At 54.9% G+C, this 21,603-nt stretch overlaps 2 protein-coding genes across 8 annotated transcripts; one reads left to right on the top strand and one right to left on the bottom strand.

Moving 5' to 3' along the window:
* Nucleotides 1-3,949: 3,949 nt before the first annotated feature.
* Nucleotides 3,950-8,431, top strand: C23H1orf210 (chromosome 23 C1orf210 homolog). 4 transcript variants are annotated; one of them, XM_041737859.1, is made up of 4 exons: nt 3,950-4,047; nt 5,755-5,849; nt 6,726-6,842; nt 6,968-8,431. In XM_041737859.1, the coding sequence occupies exons 3-4, from the start codon at nt 6,824-6,826 to the stop codon at nt 7,273-7,275; spliced, it is 327 nt and encodes a 108-aa protein (XP_041593793.1). In that variant the 5' UTR covers nt 3,950-4,047; nt 5,755-5,849; nt 6,726-6,823; the 3' UTR covers nt 7,276-8,431. The 4 variants fall into 4 exon arrangements, with proteins under 4 accessions (XP_041593793.1, XP_041593790.1, XP_041593792.1 ...); XM_041737856.1 differs by lacking the exon at nt 3,950-4,047 and adding an exon at nt 4,211-4,501; XM_041737858.1 differs by lacking the exon at nt 3,950-4,047 and adding an exon at nt 4,211-4,584.
* A 7,629-nt stretch (nt 8,432-16,060) lies between these two features.
* On the bottom strand, nt 16,061-19,850 carry TMEM125 (transmembrane protein 125). 4 transcript variants are annotated; one of them, XM_041739218.1, is made up of 4 exons: nt 19,834-19,850; nt 19,183-19,295; nt 17,719-17,868; nt 16,061-17,493 (listed from the first exon to the last, which is right to left on the bottom strand). In XM_041739218.1, exon 4 carries the CDS (start codon nt 17,364-17,366, stop codon nt 16,716-16,718), a length of 651 nt encoding a protein of 216 aa, XP_041595152.1. In that variant the 5' UTR covers nt 17,367-17,493; nt 17,719-17,868; nt 19,183-19,295; nt 19,834-19,850; the 3' UTR covers nt 16,061-16,715. The 4 variants fall into 4 exon arrangements, with proteins under 4 accessions (XP_041595152.1, XP_041595153.1, XP_041595154.1 ...); XM_041739219.1 differs by lacking the exon at nt 19,834-19,850 and adding an exon at nt 18,495-18,749 and having other exon boundaries at nt 19,183-19,538; XM_041739220.1 differs by lacking the exon at nt 19,834-19,850 and adding an exon at nt 18,635-18,749 and having other exon boundaries at nt 19,183-19,538.
* Nucleotides 19,851-21,603: the final 1,753 nt, after the last annotated feature.

Raw genomic sequence — 21,603 nt, 5'->3', positions numbered from 1 at the left:
TCCAGGGCTCGTCACACCTCCTGCACTTGGCCCTCACTTCCTCTTTGCCCCACCCAGATTGCATGGGCCAGCATGGCAACCACTCCCTTGCCTACAGCTCGGCTCCCTTGGCCCTCTCTAGCTTCCTCAGATTTGCCAGGCAAATCCCCAATCTTGGCCAGACCATGCTCTCTCTCTCAAGCCCTGGGGTGAGGGATTCCCCTCTTCTCAAATCCCAGTACCTCCACCCGTTCCCCCACTCTTCACTATGAGCTGGTGACATGGCTTCCTGTTTCTCTGGGAAACCAGACGCTCCCATCATTTCACCTGTACACTCCACCTTCGTCAGAGGGACTGTTCCTGCTCCTGTGCAATGCCAACCCTCCACCTGTGCACTTGACCCCACACCCCTTCAGGCCTCAAGAACTCACTCCCATTGTTCCTTCTCTCTGTGTCATCAGTTTCCTCTCTCTCCTGGATTATTCTTATCAGCAGACACAGATGGTCTAAAAGCTCCCAGCCTTAAAAAAAGAAAAAAAGAAATCTTCCCCGGATCCCACACCTTTCTCCAGAGTCTGCCCCATTCTCTGTTCCTTTTACAGCAAAATTCCCTGATGGAGTTGCCCTCTGCTCCCATGCTTGTGCATCGCTCATATGTCACACATCGTGCCCCGTTGGGCATTTGTCTCCACCACACCATGAGACTGCTCTTGCCAGGGATGCCAGTGACCTCCACGTGGCCAATTTCAAAGTCAATTCTCAGTCCATAGCTTAGCTGACCTATCAGCATCTCCAGAGCTCCCCAAGCCCCTGCTCCCGAAATGCTTTCTTCTCTGGCCTCCCAGACACCTCTCCGGGTGTGTCGGCCTCCTTCCAGGCCACTCTTAGCCTCCTTTCCTGCTTCTCCTCCTCTCCCTGACCTCTGTGCCTGGCAAGCTCCGAGGCTCAGCCCTCTTCTCTTTCCACACTTCCCTTTGGGGAATCTCATCTAGGGCTTTAAAAATCGCCCACTTTTGGGGCATCTGGGTGGCTCTATCGGTTAGGCGTCTGCCTTCAGCTCAGGTTGTGATCCCAGTGTGTGATCCCTGGGATCGAGTCCTGGGTTGGGCTTCCTCCTCAGTGGGGAGCCTGCTTCTCCCTCTGCCTCTGCTGCTCCCCCTGTTCATTATCTGTCTCTCTCTCTCTTTCACATAAATAAATAAAATCTTTTAAAAAAATCATCCACATTTTGCTGATTCTCAAATGTCTATGTCTAGCTCTTACTTTGCTGCATGCAGGCTCAGGGGGACACCCGGATGTCCCACAGGCATCTCACAACTAACATATCCACAACTGAGGTCCTGATCGCCCTGCAAACACTGCCCCTTCCAGAGTCTTCTTGTATCAGTCAATGACAACTCCATCCTACTGGCTGCTTGCTCAAAACTTTGGGGGTGATTCTTGGTTCCTTTTCTTGTTTTTGCAAACCCCCACATCCAGTCAGAAAATCATGTTGGCTTTACCTTCAGAATATGTCTGGAGCCTGAGCACTTGTCTCCATCTCTACCTGACTATCCTGGTGTCACATTCCCTCTCTCCTGGATGACAGCAACGGCCTCCCAGCTGGCCTCCCTGCTTCTACTCTGGTCTCCTCTAGTCCAACCTTTACACAGAATGAAAGGTCAGCCCCTCTTACCGAAGGAGGGAAGAATAGGCCCCCCCTCCTGGCCCCATGAGCTCTTCCCATAGGCCCCTCACACTGCCCTCTCACTCTCCCCACTGGCTGCGCTCCCTCCAGCTGGCCTCTTCTCTGTTGCTTGAATGAACCAGCTGTGCTCCTGCCTCTTGGTCTTTTCTCTGGCTGTTCCTTCTTTCTGGAATGCTCTTACCCCAGATACTGGTGTGATTGCTATCTTACTCTGAGTCAGGTCTCAGCTCACACATTTCCTCTTCTGTGAGTCCCTTTTTTTTTTTTTTAAACTATCTGATGTAAAGTAGCGGTCACCTCTACAACTCCTTATCACAGGAAGCTATTATACTTTTCACAGCACTCATCATTATCTGAACTAATCTTATTTATTTCTTTGCTTGTGTATTGTCTGCCTTCCCAACCAGAATGAGAGCTGTATGGTGGTGGGAACTCTGCCCTCAATGCTAGCACTGAGCTTACCACATGGCTTCCAGGGCTGCCATGGAAGGTCGTAAAGGTTGTTCACTGCACTAGAGCTCCTGGCTGATGGGGCAGGTGCAGACATCCAGCCTGTTCTCTGCTCTCCCTGCGCTGGGGGCATCCAGCAGGTTGCTTTCTGCTGTTTTGCAGTGCATGCTGTATGGGCTGGTTGTGGGCCTTCAATAAATATTCATTGAATAAGTGACTGACTGATGGATGTGCAGACCATTACTTGCTTTCTTCTGTGAGTCTTCATCCAAATTACCTTCTCGGGGCCTTATTTTCTTCATCTGTTAAAGGGATAATTAACATCTATCTCAGAGTTATGAGGTTTAAATGAAATAGTTCATTAAAAATCTGGCACAAATATGATTAGAATTGTATGAAAGATCCAGAACAGTCAAATACACGGAGACAGAAAGTAGATTAGTGGTAGCTGGAGGCTGGAGGGATGAGGAAATGAGGAGTGACTACTTAATGGGTTGGGGTACCCTACTGGTGTGATGCGAGTGTTCTAGACTAGTTAGAGAGCTGTTTGCACAAGGTTCGGAATATACTACATGCTGCTGGACTGTGCCCTGAAAACGGCTAATTTTTTTTTTTTTTTTTTTTTTTTTGTGAAGCAGATTATGTTATACGAATACCATAATTAAAAAAGAACCAGGGATCCCTGGGTGGCGCAGCGGTTTGGCGCCTGCCTTTGGCCCAGGGCGCGATCCTGGAGACCCGGGATCGAGTCCCACGTCGGGCTCCCGGTGCATGGAGCCTGCTTCTCCCTCTGCCTGTGTCTCTGGCTCTGTCTCTCCTTCTATCTCTCAAGAATAAATAAATAAAATCTTTAAAAAAAAAAAAAAAAAAAAAAAAAAAGAACCAGCACAGGGCCTGGGACTGGTAGGTCCCAGGTGGGGACTGGTAGGTGTTCAATGAATAGCTTCTGAATCCTGTGATGTTCTTGATTCAAAAATCAAAGCAAGACCCCAGGGCAGCCCCAGTGGCTCAGCGGTTTAGCGCCGTCTTCAGCCGGGGGTGTGATCCTGAAGTCCCCGGATCAAGTCTCACGTCGGGCTCCCTGCATGGAGCCTGCTTCTCCCTCTGCCTGTGTCTCTGCCTCTCTCTCTGTGTCTCTCATGAATAAATAAAAAAAATCTTAAAAAATAAAAAAAAGAGTCACTGGAGCTGGGGCCTGAGTGATGAGTTGGCCTGGGAGGAATCAAGCAGGTGGGAGATGGACATGTGGGAGAAGGGGCTGGAGGGAAGGGCTGGGCTCAGAGCCCGGGAGAGGAGAGCACGGTGGGTCCTAGGAATAGAGAATATTCTGGTGCGGCTGGAGCAGTGTGCCAGGTGGGTGCCAAACCAGGAAGGAGAGTTGGGAGGGGCCATCGGCAGGAGTCCCAGGTATTCCAGGTCCTTGGTTCTGTGGGCCCCACTTCCAAGCCCCGCAGCAGCTCTTGCCCTGGCTGTGCCCTGTGGCTCCCCGTGAAGGCTTGTGCTTCATGGCTTAGCTCCTAACACGTCCTCCTTTAAGCATTTACTGAGCCTGCCCCGCATCAGGTGCTGGGAACCCTGATGTCAAAACCCAGCCCCTATGAAAAAGCTCCTGCGGAAGGTGGGGCTTGGGGGGTGGGAAGATTGGGGGGTGGGCTGGGTGTGTGTGTGTGTGTGTGTGTGTGTGTGTGAGGAGCCGGGATGGGGGTGGGGTGGGGAGGGCTAGTCTGGGAGGACCTAATGCCCCTGGAAGGTGACTCTAGAGCTGGGTCTTAAAGGCCAGGAGGCACCAGGCCTGGAGCTGAGGAGTAAGGCGACAGGTTCAGAGCTCAGCTCTGTGGGCTCCCAGGATCCTTGCGACCAGACGAAGCCTAGAAGTCTCTATCCAGGTAGACGCTCAGGGCTCAGGCACACAGCAGACCTCAAGGGCACAGGTAAGCTCCCCCAATGACCTCCACCCCCTCCCCACCCCCAGCGTAGGCTCGCACACATTTTTGCAGGCAGTTCAGCGTGTCCTTGGCCAGGCGGCTTTGCTGCCAGGGAGGAGCTCCCCAACCCCCCTTCTCTGGACTTTGCACCTGTCACGGGAAACTCACTGGCACATCAGGGCTGGGAGCCCGAGCAGACGCCTCCTGAGGTGCCTGCCCGCCCCTTCCAGGGCCCGCTTCACCCCTCTCGGATCCCAGCACCGCCCCCCGCGCCCCCTCCCACCCCCCTGGCTTCCCACCCTCCGCCCTGGGGGTGGGGGTGGGACCTGCGCCCAGAGGGTCCCCGCCACAGCTCGGGAAGGAGTGTACTCCCGAGCCCTCCCGCTTGGAGACGTTGCCGGCCGCCCCGCCCTCCGCCCGCACCTGCGGGTTCGGCCCCGCCCGCCGGCGGCGTCCCCAGGTGAGTCAGTGGCCCGCCCACCTGTCAGGTCCTGCCCGCTCCAGCCGGAAGCGTCCTCCCTGGACTGTGCACAGTTCCTACAGGTGGGGAGCAGAGGGGGAGACCCTGGGGGGCCTGAGAGGGGGATCCCGCAGATCCCTGAGAGCTCCTGGGAGCTTTGAAAGGAGCCACAAATCAGGGGTGTATGTCTGGTAGATCAGAGGGTGTGTGTTTGTGGATGGAAGAGACAGATGTGACCTGTGGGGGTAGGGTGACAGCCTGTGGAGGTGTGTGTGTCCTTGAGAAGAATTCACAGGGAGAGGGCAGGAAGGAAGGAAGTAGGAGTAAAATCTTAGAGAGGTCAGTATGAATACAATTCATTTCCATTGATCAAAATCTTATTTTCTGAGGATCCAGTGCCTAGTGTGGGGCCCAGAGTAGGCCCCCAGTGAGTGATGAGTGACGGAGCTCTCCTTTCTAACGCTCCCCTCTTCACTCTCCAGCTGTCCCCTACTCTGACCCGCAGGGAGCCCCTGAGCGCCCGGCTCTCTGCCAGTACCGGGGGACACATTAATCAGCCCGGTCCTTGGCCCCAGGCAGCTGCCCAGCCAGTCACTGGCTGATTCTGATGGGCAGTTGACTGGGTAGGCCAGGGAAGGGGTCATGGAAGGGGGGTGGTCCTGGGACAACCTCACAGGCAGGTGTGGTCTGATTTGGCCATCAGGGATGGGGAACTCAAAGTACAGAGGAGGGGGTGGGTGGCAAACAAGAGGGTGGGTGACGGTGTGTGTGTGTGTGTGTGTGTGCATGTGAGTGCATGTGTGTGTGTGTGTGTGGAGCGTGGGGGAGGGGACTGTGGACAAGAGGACGAGTGGGTCAGAGGACATGTGCTGGGTTGTGAGGCCTTGAAGAATATGCTGAGGAATCTCTGTGCAGCCCAGAGGGCCTGGGGAGCTCTGAAGAATTTTTAAGAGTGGGGGAGTGATGGGGTCAGATGGGGGCATTAGGCCAATCACCCTGAGGAATGGATGGAAAGTGGGAAAAGACAGGGTTAGGAGGTCATGCAAGAGTCGAGGTACAGATGAAGGTATCTTGGATGGGGACAGTGGCAGTGGGGTGCAGAGGAGGGTCAGAGCCATTCTAGAGATATTTAGTTCCAGGAAGAACTGATGGGGCTTGGTGACAGGTTGGAGGGGAGGAAGGAGGGTTTCATTAAGACATCTGTATCAAAGAATGTGGGAGGTACTCCCCTAAATGAGATGCTTCTCTCCTAGGTGCTTTTCTAGCCTGGATGCTCCTCCCCAGGTACTCCTCTGATTCAGGTGCTCCACCTACAGATAATCTCCAGGCCTAGCTGCTCTTCTGACAGGTACTTCCCTAACCTAGGTGCTCTTCCTCTAGATACTCCTCAGATTCGGGTGTTTCTCCCCCAGACATTCCTCTGATTCAGGCGCTCCCCCATAGGTATTCTCAAGCCTAGATGATCTTCCTCCAGATACTCCCTTAATTCAGGTGCTCCTCCTCTAGCTCCGCCCTAGCCCTAGTAGTTCTTATCCAGATGATTTCCTGATCCAGGTGATCCACAGTTGGCTCCTCCCTGAAAACTGCCTCCCTCTTGAGGGCAGACAGAGGTCGATGGACAAGGGATGTGTCTGAGGAGCTGAGGGTCAAGGTGGGGAAGCAGGAACTCCTGACTGAGGAGGAGTGGGGCCCCTGCCCACCTAGGGACTGGCGCTGTCCTCCACAAGTGGTCTCTACTTTGGTTCATTAGCTTGAAGCAATTGCTATTGCCTAACCCCTGGGGGCCAGAACTGCCTCTGCCCCACGTCCCAGCCTCTGCCCACCAAGCAGTGTAGCAGACTGGGTCTGGGCCCTGGTATCAGAGACCTGGGTTCAAGTCCTGGGGCTTTGGCTGAATTAGTTCACTGTTCTGGGCCTCAGGGTCCTCATCTACAGAGAGGGGATAATGTTTATCCCCACATCACAGGGTGCCGTGAGCACATGCCTGGTGCGTGAATCACACATGGTGCTTAGTAAGTTCCAGTGTTGATGTTTTTCAGGAGCTTGCAGAGCTGGATCCTATAGCATTCCCTTACAAATAGCCAATTTCCAGGTACTCAGCTTATTTCCCTTTTGTGCACGACTGGTTCTGGTCAATTGTTCTGTGCCCTAACGTGGCCGTGAGTCTGCCCTTTAATGTGCTCCTGCGGCCTCCCGGACACCCACATGCATGTGTATGTTCTAGGACTCTGAGCTCCAGGGCTGCCTGGCATCTAGGGGTTTCCTTGGAGCCCCAGCTCTTCTGGCAGAAGCTGAGGCTCACCGGCGTCTTCAGGCCTCTCGATGAGTGAGCTGAACCAAAGTGAGTGAGTGGGAAGGAGGCCGAGGAGGCGGTTGCGGGGAGGACCCTGTCCCCACTGGACCTTTCGGTTTCCCCAGGGAACCCATCTGGGACCCCCAACCCTAATGCTGTCCCTTTCTCCGCAGCCACTGTGGGGCCCTCAGCATCAGCCGTGTCCCCTGCACTGGCCACCGGGGCCCGGGCATGGCCTGTGTTGGTCGGGGTTGTGCTGGGCGCTGTGGTCCTCTCCCTCCTCATAGCGCTTGCTGCCAAATGCTACCTCTGCCGCAAATATCATGCCAGCTACCAGCACCACCAGCTGCCCAGGATAGGGAAGGCAGCCTTCCCGGACGTGGGTGAAGAGGATGATGATGGCTTCATCGAGGACAATTACATTCAGCCCGGGGCTGGTGGGCTGGAGACAGAGGGGAACAGGGACAACTTTTCCTTCTGAGCCCTGATTTTGGACACCCCCTCCCCTCCCCATACCTGACAACTTGAGGGTGGAGGATACCACGTGGAGGCCACAAGGGGCCAGAGGTGTTTGGGGCTTAAGGGCTAACCAGGCGTAGAGGATCCTCCCTTCCCTGACGCTAGCACTACAGTGATAAATCTTCTCTTGCTCCATCACCCTCAATGGCTCCCTGCAGTTCTCAGGACAACTACCCAGGGCCTGGCTGGAGAAATAGGGCCTCTGTCAGCCCCTTGGTTCCCTTAGTTGCCTTTCTCAACTTCACTCCCTAGAAAACTCCTTATTTGTTACTCCTTTTCTCCTGCAAGGTGTTTTCCCATGCACTTCTTGCTTACCCTGTCTCCCTGGCTTACACTGCTCTTCTGTTCTCTCAAATCGTCCATGACAGAGGGCACTTGGGCAGCTCAGTCGGTTGTGCAGCTAGCTCAGGTCATGATCTCAGGGTTCTGGGGTGGAGCCCACATCAGGTTCCCCCACCGGGGATTCTCTCTCCCTCTGCCCCATCCCCTGCTTGCTCACACATATGTGTGTGCGCGTGCAAGGTCTCTCCCTCTCTCTCTCTCTCCCCCCCTCAAATAAACAATCTTTTAAAAAAAAATCCTCTATGACAGTGATGAAATCCCTGGCCAACAGACCCCTTATGACCCGCCTACCTGTCAGCATTTCAGATGTACCGAGATGATGACATTTTAGTAGGTAAAATCCAGTGTGCCAAGTATCTTGTTGAAATTTTTTCAATAAAGTGAGTGATTGAAATGGTTATATTACATTTTTCACAGGTACTAATTAAACCTATTTTTGTCTTAAATGAAAGTAAAAAGGAGTCACTGATTTTTATTTTCCTGAATTGGGACTCGTGCATAAAAGTGTCCCTTGTTGCTGGAAAAGACACTGCTAGTGCAGCCCCTCCAGAGACTTGCTCCCCACCCCCAACACCCTGTGAGTTCCTCTGCCTTTCTCTGGCCCCCCCCGCCCCCCCCCCCGTTGATTTTAATCTGCATTAGAGTTTGCACGTCCTCCTTGCTGTGTGGGTCCTCAGGGCTAGACTGTGAACTCCCTGAAGCCACAGGCCGTGTCTAGTTTTGTGTCCTCATTCTTGTGCATGGCAGATGCTAAATAAATAATTGTCAAGCTTGTACTGCAGACTGAGGAGTGAGTAGATGAAAGGTGAGGGAATGAGTCGAATGTAGGAGACTTTATCAAGAGCTGATGAGGAGGAGGAGGACAGGCTCATCCTTGCTGGGGAGATTGGGGCAAGGGAGGCAGTTTTGTCCTGTTCTGTGTGTGTGTGTGTGTGTGTGTGTGTGTGTGTGTGTGATTCAACAATTCCATACGTTACTCAGTGCTCATCATGACAAGTGTACTTTAAAAAAAAAAAAAAGATGGTATTTATTTATTCATGAGAGACACAGAGAGGTAGAGACACAGGCAGAGAGAGAAGCAGGCTCCATGCAGAGAGCCCGACCTGGGCCTCGATCCCAGGACCGTGGGGTCATGCCCTGAGCCAAAGGCAGAGACTCAACTGCTGGAACCATCCCATGACAGGTGTACTCTTAATCCCCATCCTCCATTTCCCCGCATCCTCCCCTCTGGTAACCATCAGCTTGTTCTATGTAGTTAAGAGTAGGTTTCTTAGTTTCCCTTTTTCCCCCCTTTGTTCATTTGTTTCTTAAATTCCATGTATGAGTGAAATCATATGCTACTTATCTTTCTCGGACTGACTTATTTTGCTTAGCATTATACTCTCTAGATCCATCCTTGTCATTGCAAATGGCAAGATTTCATTCTTTTTTATGGCTGAGTGATATTCCATTATATACATATGGTATGTATGCATATGTACCCCTTCTTTATCCACTCATCTATCAGTGGACACTTGGGCTGACTCCGTAATTTGGCTGTTGTAAATAATGCTGCAATGAACATAGGGTTGCATGTATCCTTTAGAATTCTTTGGGTAAAAATACTCAGTAGTGTGAATGCTGGCTCATATGCTAGTTCTATTTTTAATTATTTTTTAGAAACCTCCACACTTTTCCACAGAGGCTGCACCAGGTTGAATTCCCACCAATAGTGCACAAGGGTTTCCCTTTCTCCACATCCTCTGTATCCTCTTGTGTTGTTGACTTTACCCATTCTGACAGGTGGGAGGTGATAGCTCATGGCCTTTGATTTACATTTCCCTGATGATGACTGATATTGAGCATCTTTACATGTGTCTCTTGTCCATCTGTATGTCTTCTTTGGAGAAATGTCTTTTCCTATCTTCTGTAAAATTAAAAGACAACCCACTGAGTGGAAGAAGAGGTGTGCAAATGACATATCCAATAAAGGGTTACCATCCAAAATATATAAAGAAGTTATATAACGAGATACCAAAAAAACCCCAAATAATCCAACCAAGGGAGGCAGATTAAAGAAGGGAGAAATTTAAGCTTCTTTTGGTCGCAAACAATGGGAAGAGAATTAAAGGGACAACGGACTCAGGAAGGCAGGAAGCAGAGGGCTCCAGCAGCTTGAGGACAGGAAAAGTATCTAGTATCTCTCATGCTCTGTCACTTGTGGGCATTCATGAGACTCCATGCCTGGGACTCCCGAGTTCTTGGTTCCAAGTTTCAAGTACTGGGTGGGGGGGTGGGGGGGAATGTCAGAATGTCATCAGCCCAATTTGGGTCAAGTACCTACCCAGCTATGAATGGGGGCAGCCTCCTGCTGTGCGGATGTGACTTCGGTGCCTGTTTGTTCAGGTCATTCCCAGACAAGAGGGAGTCCTCAGGAGCTGGGTGGCCACCCCACATGTGGCCACTGGCTGCAGTGCTAGCCTTTGAGGAAAGAGCAAGCCGAGAAGAAAGGGGAGGGCAGGACTGATACAGGAAGGAGGTTGAGAGAAAGGCAGGGATCGAGGGGTGCCCGGGGCAGTGATGAAGCTGGAGGGAGGGTCAGATCAGCGAGGGCTTTGGTGCCAAGGCAGCTTGCACTTCAACATGAGAGCAGCTGGGGCTTGTCTGTGGACTTTTTTGGGCCAGGGAGTGATGTAATCGTGATAGAAAAGTCACTCTGGATGCTGTGCCAATGGGTTGGAGGGGAAAGCCCCAGAGAGAGGTGGTAAGACTTGCCTAGGGTGTGGCAGGGAACAGAGAGATTCCAGAGACACGAGGGAGGCGGCATTGGCAGGCTTGCTGCTGCCAGAAGTGGGGAGTAGGAAGGAGGCACCGAAGTGGCCCCGGTATCTGGTTGGGTGGCTGGGTGCACTGACGAGGGGCTGGCTGTGGGTGACCGTGGAGTCCATGCCTGATGTGCGGTTTCCAGGGGCAGAGGCTGGCTTCTGCTCATCTTGAAGGGGAAGCTTGCCAAGCCTCCCTCCTCCTCATTCACTCTGGGCTGGAGATTTAGATGTGTCTGCATCCCAGGATTCAGGTCAGAAGATCCGGTGAGGGGGCACCTGGGTGGCTCAGTCAGTTAAGTGTCCGACTCTTGATGTCAGCTCAGGTCATGATCTTGGAATTGTGAGATCGAGCCCCCTGTCCAGCTCCACACTCAGCCCGAAGTCTGCTTGAGATTCTTTCCCCCTCCCCTTTCCTTTCCCTCTGCTCCTCTCCTTGTATGGCTAAATGTGTGCACACACATGTGTGCTCTCCCTCTCTCTCTCCCTCTCATGAATGAATGAATGAATGAATGAATGAATAAATAAATAAATAAATAAATAAAATCCTTAAAAAAAAAAGATCCCATAAGGACAGCAAAGGACTTGAATCAGAATCTCTGATCCTGTAGAACATGGTAACAGTAACAACATCAACAATTATGACACTGAAGCTCTAGCGCTTCTTTATGACAGCCCCGCCTGGCGGGCACCCCCATTTCATAGACTGAGAAGTTGAGGCTCCCACAAGTTAATTGCAACTTGCCCGCTTCACTCAGCAACCGCACCACAATCTCACCCCAAAGTACCGATCGTTGGTCTTGGTAGCTGGACTTGCTCCCAGCCTGCCCGGGCTGGCACTCCCCTCCCCCGAGGGAGCGGGAGCTGAGACGTTTCAGGGTGCAAGCTGCAGGTTTGGGAGGGCGGGCTGTGAGGGTACAAGTGGCATGCCCCAATCAAGTCCCGGGGGCTGACTTCCACAGCTACGTGCAGGTCCTGGGGAACACTCCAGAAGGCAGCCCCCCGTCCGCGTGCAGAAAGCTGAGTGCCAGGGAACATGTATTACACCCGAGAAAGCCCCTCTAGAAACCTGAGTGTCCCTAGAAGGGGTGACTTCTCATGTGGGATGTAACTAGATGTGATGTAAGAACCATCCAGAAGTTGCTGGAACATGTTCTTCCAGTATCTGAGGGTCCAGGTGACATGGCCAAGGACCTGAAATGTGACTATGGAGCACTGGGGGCACATATGGCAAGTGCCTCTCTCTACCTCCCCTGCTGCCCACGGGGACCTCTGTCTAGGCCCAGACCACCCCACTGTCTCTCCCTCAGCCCCTTCTTTGCTTTGTACCCAACACCGCTTTGCATTTTGGGGTCAGTTGTTGGTCAGGGCCTCCCTCAATTCCTGCTCCAACTTACCCGTGTCCACATTCTTGCTTCTCCCCTGTCCACGTGGCATCATAAACCCTGGCCCCTGTCGCGTGCCCTGGGGCCACCCTCCCTGCCTGTCCACTCAGGGCCTTTAAGAACAGCCTCTTCTCTGCCTCCCGTCTTAAGCCTCTCGTTCCCTCAACATTCTCTCAACCCATCACACTTCTCTCATCTTAAAGAGCTCCTTGGTCACAAGGACATGTTGATCGCACCCTCTGAACGTCCATCAGATCTGTCGTGTTTTACTCCGTCCCAACGGCCACCTCTTGGGGGCCACCATTGATTGCCTCGAGCCGGAGATGGCATTCATCAGCCGACACCTTCCCCCGTCCCTAGTTTTGCCCCTTCTAATTAATTCTCTACGCTGCAGGCAGAATGACCGTCCTAAAGCACAATTCTGACCAGGCCATTCCTCTGCTTAAAACCCTCCACCAGATTCCTCTTCACCTTAAGAAACGGGACCACCTGCTCTGAAGCCTCTGAGCCCAGGACTGGCCCAGGGCTCCTCCCTGGCTGCCCCCTTGCCTCTTGCCAGTGAATGTTCCAGTTCTGGCCACACGAACCCACTGTGTTTCCTTGAAGGAGCCAAGTTCTCTCATCTCTGGACCCTCCCTTCTTTCTGGGATACTCCTTCTTCTCCACCTCCCTAGCTTGGCCGCTGCTTCTCATCCCCCAGGGGCCTGCAGAAATGGCACCTCTGGGACTGACTGGACATTTCTTCTGATTCTTTTCTCTGATGACCAATTCCTGGCTCTGCACTGTGGCCAGCCTCGGTCTCCAATCCTATTCTGGCCAGAGTACTCCCCTAATTAAAAGCTTTCCATGTTTCTCATTGTCCTGAGGACAAAGTCCAAATTCCTTGGCTGGGCTGACAGGGCCATTCCACAAAGGGGAGGGAAGGGAGAGCTATTTGGCAGGAGCAAGGGGAAGGCTTCCCACCATGGGGCTGTCACTTTCTCGTGGTAGGGAGGCCAAGCCCCCTGCAGAGGGTGGTGTTCTGGGGGTGACGCTGGGGTGTGAAAGGTCGTGGAGAGAACTTGGGAGCCGCTGTGGAAGCAGGAGCCCACCGGGGAGGAACAGTGTAAGCAATGAGTAGCATTGCAGACCAGTCGAGGTGGGTGATGAGGGACCCATGGTGACCCCAGGCTGCCTGGCTGTGCAGCAGGTGCAGTGAAGGCAGGTCTCTCCAATAACCAGTCACTGTGAGGCAGCAGGTGCAGTGAAGGCAGACGGGAAGGGATTGGTTGGGACCAAAGGACAGGGAGGGGGCGGGGGGCTAAGGAGCTGAGGACTGTCAAGGAGCAGGTGAAATGATGGGTCATGGAAACTTAACCAGAAGGGAGATGAAGACAGGAGGGGCCAGGGGATGGCTGGTTGCAGTGTGGCCCGAGATGGGATTTAGGGAGATGCTCTGAGCCAACAAGCTAGGGGTACCAGGTCCTGGGAAGTCAGCTGTAGTGACTGCAGAAGTAGCGGCATTTCCGCCCTGCCCGTGCGTCCACCCAGCTCCTACCCAGACCCACGTCCTACTGGGTGTGTAGGTACTACTCCACTGCCCTTTGGAATGGCCCTCTGGGGGCAGGGCCATGGTCTTCACCTGGCGTCCTTCCCAGGGGAGCTCAAGGAAGGCCTTGCCTGTGGTGGCTGCTTATTGGGACATTGGTGCAATGTAACCTGGCCCTCCACCCTTTCTTTAGGCCTGTGCTTCTGTTTTCCTTTAGTTTTTTTTTTTTTTTTTGTAGCATTTTATTTGTTTGTTTTCCTCAAATAAACCTTCTGCTTCTTATTTGGGTTTTTAAGTCATCACTAGGCCCAACATGGGACTCAACCTCATGACCCCAAGATCAAGAGTGGCATGCTCCTCCAACTGAGCCAGCCAGGTGCCCTTCCTTTAGTTTTTTTTTTTTTTTTTTTTTTTAAGATTTTATTTATTTATTCACGAGAGACACACAGAGAGAGGCAGAGACACAGGCAGAGGGAGAAGCAGGCTTCCTGCGTGGAGCCCAATGTGGGACTCGATCCCAGGATCCCGGGATCACAACCTGAGCCAAAGGCAGATGCTCAACCACTGAGCCATCCAGGTGTCTCCCTTCTTTTAGTTTTTTTATTTTTATTTTTTTCCTTTAGTTTTTTTAAAGGAAATCTCATGAAAGAGTCTAACCCTGTTTCAGCTGAAAAGAAACAGGAATTCTCCCCACATGAACGGATGGAGAGGCGGTCTGTGGTCCTCTGATGAGAATGGCGGCTCCCTCTTGGGAGCCCTGGAAGAGTGAGGATTCAGGGACAGAAAGATTCAGGGCCAGGAGTGGACAGTGGCCTAGGTTCCCGACCTGTTTGTTCTGGGTAGGGCATACACACTGCCATCCAACCAAGCTGAGCCCTTCACCCACCCAGTAAAGCACCCACTATGCATCAGGCCCACCTTGGGAATAAGGGATGTGCAGAGAAGCGACACCCATGTCCTGCCAGCAGGACCACCTGACTAAGGAGACAGGCGCGCAGGGAAGGAAGTGAGACTGGCGTCTACAGTTGGGGGTATGGACGTAGGAAATGGGCACCTTGTTAGTCTAGGGGGACAGGTGTGTCGTGGGGGGATACTGTAAGTTTCCCTGTAAGTACAGCACTGGGCTGCAACCTGGAGCTTCCCGGGTGTAACCTGAAATTGGTCCTGGCCCTTGGGGGGCAGGAAGAGACCCAAGACAAAGACAGGGACAGGTTGGGGGATGGCAGGTGTAAGGGGCACAGGAACTTACTTATGAGGCTTTTCTTGGGTGACTCTCGGGGAGGTGGGGGTGAGTAGATCTCAGCACCTGCCTGTCAGATCTTACACCGAGGCCTTAACTGGGTTCAGTGTCCTGTGCCACCCAGATAGTCTCCTCGCGACATCACTGTCTTGAGGCTGTATCCTTGGGGCAGCTTCTAGGAGTGGGGTGGCAAGTGGGACACACATTTCAAGGACAAGAGAAGGGGTGAAGAGCCTCCTGGTGCCTGGGTCTGGAGCCTGGGTCAAGGGGGGGGCATCCCCCTGCATCCCCTTCCCCCCCACCTCCCCTAACACTGTGGCTCAAGTATATGTATGTGGTGGGGTTGGGGGGGAGGTGAACTGAGGAAGAAAAGAGTAGAAGTAGGAAGCCCCCCCCTCCCAGGGGAGGCTGCACAAATCACGCATAGCCGGGGAGGGCGCTGGGAGTGGGCGGTGGAGTCCAAAGGTGGTGATGTGTTCCCAAGGCATGAGGTGGGGAGGGAGCGAGGTGCTGGGCGAAGGCCATACCCCCCAGGTGAGATGAGGAGCTGGGTGGGGATGAGGACTAGGGGATCCCAGGTTGAATATGCAGGGTCTGAGATGCCACAGTTCCCGGGGGAGGCTCTGTTGTCCTTGGTGCCCCCGGACACATGGCCTCTTGTTTCCACTCACCCTGCTGGCAACACCCTTCCCCCATCCATCAGCTCCCAGGTTTCTCCAGGAGGAACCCCCAGATCTTGGTCCCTGAAAGCAATTTCCTTCTGTCAGAGCACTTACAGGTGCTCTACTCTCAGTGCCCCTGGACACCTGCCTCTCTGGGGGCCCTGGCGGGGGAGGGGGGACACCCCACCTGAGCAGCAGGGAGTGATGAAACCTGGCGTCTCCTGGTGCTCTCCCTCCTGCAGGAGGTGATCATGATCACTGCCACCCAAGAAGTTCTGCGCTGGAGGTGGGCGATGCCTTCCAGGGCTGACCCCAAGCAGGAAGTGACTCTTCCTGCCCAGGGGGCTTTCGGACAACCCTCCCATGCCTGAGGGGGGTGGTGCAGGTGTGCAGAGGAGGGTCAGCCAGTGGAGCAACTGCACCGGCCAAGGCGGTCTGATCCTAGAGGTGGGGTAGGGAGCTGCAGCCTCCAGAGAAACCGGCTGATAAACCCCCAATTCTTAAGGCTTATCTTGAATCAGCACAGGAGCAAACATGAAGGATTCAGGGTACACGCCCCCCTCCACCCCCAAATAGAAACCCTCCACCTTCCCGAAGCTGAGCGTCTCCTCACCCCCACTCCCCTCCACAGGACCTAGAGGAGAAGCCACAGGCCTGGCGGGGGGCCGGGCAGGGCACATCTGCCAGCTCGAGTTAGGCACAGTGTTCCCAGTGGAAGGGATGGCTGGTGGGGGGGGCCCTGGGAGGGGAAGGAAGGTCTCTCGGTGAGATGGTGAGGGACAATCACAATGACGGTGACCCCCGCTTTTATTTCACACCTGCCAGGTGCCCGCCCCTCCTATACACGATGTCACGTGGTCCTCACCATTGGTCACCACAATCACGACTGTGACTCTCCAGAACCTGAGGCTCTGGGAGGTTAAGTCACCTGCCCAGGGCCCCCAGCTGGGGAGTCGTGGACGGGGGATCCCAGTCCAGTCCTGTCACATTGCGGAGCCCGTGTTCTTTCCACCTGGTCACCAGTTAGGTGACCACTCTCGTGGTCCGTGAAGAGTCACCGGTGTGGTCTCTGGGGGCGGGAAACAGTCACTCCTGGGAAATCCCTCATCGGTGCTACAAGGCAGGGTTGGATTCGAGGGCTGTTGAGAGTGGGTGCCAAGGATCTTCAGGGACCCCGGTGACAGACAGGTAGACTCCGACCGCTCCATGGTCACAAACCCCGAGTTCCAAGGAGACCCAAGCACGCCTTCCTGCGGCACGGATATGTGGGGACACGTGGGCTCTTCGGCACAGGTCACACAACCCCACAGGGGGTGGGCAGTCCTGGGGACACGTGCATGCCCACGCGCACTTCCTGCACGCGTCCCTGCAAGCGCGCCCCCACTCCCACCCACCCTGTGGGTGCTGGGCAGCTCATGGAAAGGGGGAGCTCTCTGGCGCCTGGTCAGATGAGGCTGGCGATGCTGGACGTGGTCTCGTGCCGCTGGCCAGCAGACAGCTGTCCCGAGATGCTGAGGACGCTGCCGTCGCTGAGGGCGGAGGGGGCCCCGGCGGCGGGGAGCGGGGGGCAGTGGCCGCTCACGCCCACCTGGTACAGCAGCAGGCCCAGCAGCAAGAGCGAGCCCGAGGCCGCCAGGCCGATGCCCACGGAGAGCATGGCAGCCAGCGGCCGCGCAGGGGCAGGGGCGGCGGCCAGCCCGGCCAGGGTCAGGCCAGTGACCAGCACCACCAGGCCGCTGAGCAGCACCACCAGCGCGTCGGCGCCCCCGCCGCTGCGCAGCAGGGCCACGTGCTGGGGCTGGCGGACGCAGTTCATGTCCTGCACGGCCGAGCTCATCAGCTGCTTGACCAGGACCAGCAGGGCCAGCAGGCAGAGCACCGTGCCTGCCGCCAGACGCCACTCACCCGAGCGGCTGCTGGTGGAGGACAGCAGGGCCACACCGCCCGCCCCGCAGCCCGCCACCAGGAGCACGGCCACGGCGAAGCAGAGCGCCGAGCGGCGCGGCTGCTGGGACCACCAGAGCTCCACTTGCTCGGCCAGCATGTCGGGAGGCAGCCCCCGGCCCGGCGGGGCTGGAGCCTCCCCTTCAGACATGGCAGGGGGCCGGGTGCAGGGCGCAGGGCAGAGCCAGGGGGCCCGGGGTGCGGGTCATGGCCTAGAGCCCTCACCAGCTGCTCTGGGGTCCCAGTCCTCTCCCAGCCCAGGGCAAGCTCTCCAGCACCTGCAGGGGGATCACGCTGTTACCTGCCCAGCCCACTCGCCCTGGAGAGCCTCCCTGGGAGCCTCGGGGATGATCCCTGGGAATCCGCCCCAGTGTCCCCCGCACTCCGTCCCTCCACCCGCCACACCCCCTCCCCAGCACTGCCACTTGGGAATGCCTCTCCAGTGACCCCAGGAGGGTTCCCCCACATGACATGTCCCCCACCCCACCAGGGGAGCCCCTGACCTCTCTGGCTCTCTCAGGTGCCTGTCCCATCCCGGCGGCCCGAAAGGAGCTGGTGCCACAGTGGATGATGGGACCAAGAGCAGAGATAAAGCCTCATTCAGGATCGGACTCACATGGCCTCAGCTGTCACCGCTGGCTCCTGGGGGAGGGCTGTGGGGAGGGGGGGGGACTTACGGCTTAACCCTTCTGGAACCAGCAGCCTGACCCTGAGCCTTCTCTCTGGGGGCTGCGGCTACTTTTCTGGGGGTCGGGATCTAATCCCTACCTCTCTCCTTCCCCAACATCTCATAGGATTTCCCACCTGTGGCTGTCGGTGCCCCAATCCCTCTCTCCCTCACACCCAGATCTCCCTCCTAAGCTCCAGACCCATAAGCCATTGTTCCCAAGTCATCTGTGACGCAACAGGTCCCAACCAAAGCTTGTCACCTTAGCCTGGACCTCCTCCTCCTCCTCTCATGTTTCTTACTTCCTCGTGGAATGCCCGTCCCAGGGAGGCCAGCTGTAAACAGTCCCTGCTTCCGTCCCCACGGCTCCTGCCTCATCACCCCCACCCACGTCCGTCTTCCTGCCTCCCGTCTTTCTCCACTCTCCCTCTCACCAACGCCCCCATGCCACCCTCCTCCATGATTTCTCTAAAGTGGGGCGAAGGGAGGAGGGCTCTGTACGGGAACCCCAGCTGCTGTCCTTACCACCCATGGGACTGGGGCAAAGGACCTGACGGTGGTTACTCGTTTCACATTTAACCTTCCTCTACAGGCCAATCAGCGTGACTCAACTGGGCAAAAGAAAGCAGCCGTGGTCCCTGCCCTCAAGGAGCTCTGGCTTGCAGCAGGTGCATATATGTGATAAATGCCGGGTGTGGGTTAGCTGGAAGAGGGGCCTAGGGGAGGGTCAGAGAATCCCCAGATGAGTTCACCTCTTAGAACCTCAGTCTCCTTATTGGAAAAATGAGGACAATAACATTTATCTTGAAGGATGGGAGCGAGTCATCTGACATCTCCGCTTCAAAATTCCAATGGGAATTCTAGGACCTGCATAGATGCCCAAAGAATGCCTCCTTGAATAAAAGAACACAATGTTCTCCTAATTCAGGATAGCACTCCTGCTGTATACGTAGGTCCAGGAATGTGATGAACGTGGCCGTGCTGTACAAGGGTTTACCACCCCCACCCCGCCCCAGGAGGAGTCTGTTCTTCACATACACCCCCCTCTGCAGGGGCAGCCTAGCACACAGGCTGGGAGGAGCAGGTGCAGATGCCCCTAAGGGAGGTGGGGGCGGGGTCTTGGGAGGGGACCTGGGGTCAGTCCCAGTGTTCCCCAGGTCTGTGACTTCACTGGTCTGAAAGTGCTTGCACAGGTGTGCTGGGGCAGTGGGGACAGGCTGCGGGTGGGGCGGAGGTTCTTGGGCAGAGCCAGCGGGAGAGAGTGGGGGCGGTGGGGGTCAGGGGACCATGGGGCACTCACAAGAAGCCTGGAAGCGCTGGATCCGATCAGAGCAGACAGGGCCAGGCAGGTGGGGCGCTCCAGCTCCGTTTCCGGGGAGGTGCTTCACCTGCCTAACCTGGTCCAGGTAAGCCCTGGGGGTGTGCGTGGGGGGAGGGGGATCAACAGGTGTTTCCAAGGCAGAGCTTTGAGCCGATTGGCTGACGTGGCACAGCTCCATCTGCTGGGCTGGAGGCATTCCTGGGAAGGGAGGGGCTTCTGTCCGCCGCTGTTAGGGCTCGAACACAATTCCCAGATCCGGGCAGCAGGAGGAATGTTCTCTATCTGCTCCAGAGCCTGGACCCTAACTCATCCCTGGCTCCAAGCCCAGCTTCGCTTTAGCTCCAGCCTAAACCTAACCCCGACCCCAGCTACACTTTCAAACTCTAACTAGATTTCCCAGCTCCGACTGCAACCCCTACCCCATATCTCAGCCCCAACCCTCCAGCCCCATTTCCAAATCCAATTCCTGCCCCGGCTTCAAATCCCAACCGCAAATCTGGCTTGAAACCTCAGCTCCAGATTCTGGAATTAGACCCTAGACCACGACCTTGATCCTTGTTCCTGAACTCAGCCCCCAAATCCCAGTCCCAAATCCCAACACCAGCTGACCCCCCAACCCTGGCCCAGTACCCTCATCCTTGGACTGGAGCTCCCACAGGCCCCTTGCTGGGTCTCCTTTAAAGCCCTGACACCAAGGGCTGGCCTCCTGGATGCGGCACCTGCTGGGAGAGGTGGGGCTTCAGCTCCCCCCAGAAGAGGGCAAAGGCTTTTCAGGTGTGAAACAGGAGCTTCCTGGCTTAAAACTCTTGCAGAATAAACACTTCAGGATACAAGCCACACTCCTTTGCAGGCTCACATAGACCCTGCCATCTGCACCACGCGGCAGTCACTTGCCACTGGCCCCTGCCCTCCAGCTGGGTGGCATGTCATTCAGTTCTCCATGCTCTGTCCACTCCATGCTTTGTCCTTCCGGCTGGTTTTTGAACTCCGATTTCCCATGCACGGTGGTATTTACCACCATCCTGCCTCAGCCTGGCCAACTGAGATTCTTCAACTGTAAGATCATCTTCTCCAGGAAGCCCTCTCGGACTTCCAGGCTGGTCCAGGGGAACAGAATTCAAAAGTGGCCCCATGCTCCCCCACAGCTGCTCTTAAGCCTGCGCCGTAATTGCCACTATTTACTCACTCGTCATCCCCCACTACACGGTGGTCTCAGTGTCCGGTTTGCTGACCGGACACTTTCGTAGCTTGCACTTTGCCTAGCACGGGGGAAGTAATGATAAATATTTGTTGAATGAATGAATATGTGAAGTGATAGGGGCAGGCAGCCCGTGAGATAAGGCTGGAAGGACAAGTTTGGCAGGTTGCACGGGGACGTGCATGCCGTGGCAAGGCCTCTGGGCTCCTCTGAGGTGCCCCTGGAAGATTCTGAAGCCTAACAGGGACGTGGCCAGGGCTCTGCTTCTGACAGCTGAACCTGGCAGCGCCTACCGCACACACTTTGGATGGGTGCAGGGGGGCCCCCACTTGGAGGTGGTTGCAGGCTGTCACCCATTTCCTGGATTGGGTCCCTTGTAATGCCCCCTGCCCTCTCTCCTTCTGATGTGTATCAAATAGACAAGAAAGACAAAGTTTTCTTCCCAGTACCAGCTCATGAAATACTCATGCTTGACCCTTCTGTGCCTCTCTTCGCTTTGCTCTGTGGAGATGATGTGGGAGCCAGCCACAGCCTTGGGGCCGTGCTGTCAGATAAGTATAATGTGAGCCGCAGATGTGATTTATAAATCTAGTAGGGACGCCTGGGTGGCCAGCGGTTGAGCATCTGCCTTGGGCCCAGGGTGTGATCCTGGGGTCCCGGGATCGAGTCCCACATCGGGCTCCCTGCACGGAGCCTGCTTCTCCCTCTGCCGGTGTCTCTGCCTCTCTCCTGTGTCTCATGAATAAATAAATAAAATCTTAAAAAAGAAAGTCAGACCTTATTCTTATAAAAAAAATAAAACAAAAAATAAAAATCTTCTAGTAGCCCTGTTACAAAGGTTAAAAAAAGAAAAAAAAAGGTGAAAATACTCTATGAAAATTTTTATTTAACCCCCTAATATTTTTCATTTTAGGGAATGATTATGATTTATGATTATGATTTTCATTTAGTGAAGGATGACACACGATTACTAAGCTACATCACTCTTATTTTGTGCTTCTCAGTTCAGACTAGCTATGTGGCAAACGTGCAATTGCCACATGTGGCTCACGGCTCCCTGACGGGGATAGTGCAGATCCAGATGGCTCTTCCCCTCAAGGAAAAGTCAGGGCAAGCTGCCTGCTGTGAGGCCGGCTGGCTCTCAGGGAGGACCATGTGGGTATGCCACTTGGGCAAAACTTTATAAAGGCATCCCCTGCCCT

Source organism: Vulpes lagopus, chromosome 23 (genome assembly GCF_018345385.1).
Source record: "Vulpes lagopus strain Blue_001 chromosome 23, ASM1834538v1, whole genome shotgun sequence".
Taxonomy (NCBI): Eukaryota; Metazoa; Chordata; class Mammalia; order Carnivora; family Canidae; genus Vulpes; species Vulpes lagopus.
The sequence above is the reverse complement of the archived record's forward strand: the minus strand, read 5'-3'. Positions and strand labels throughout refer to the sequence as shown.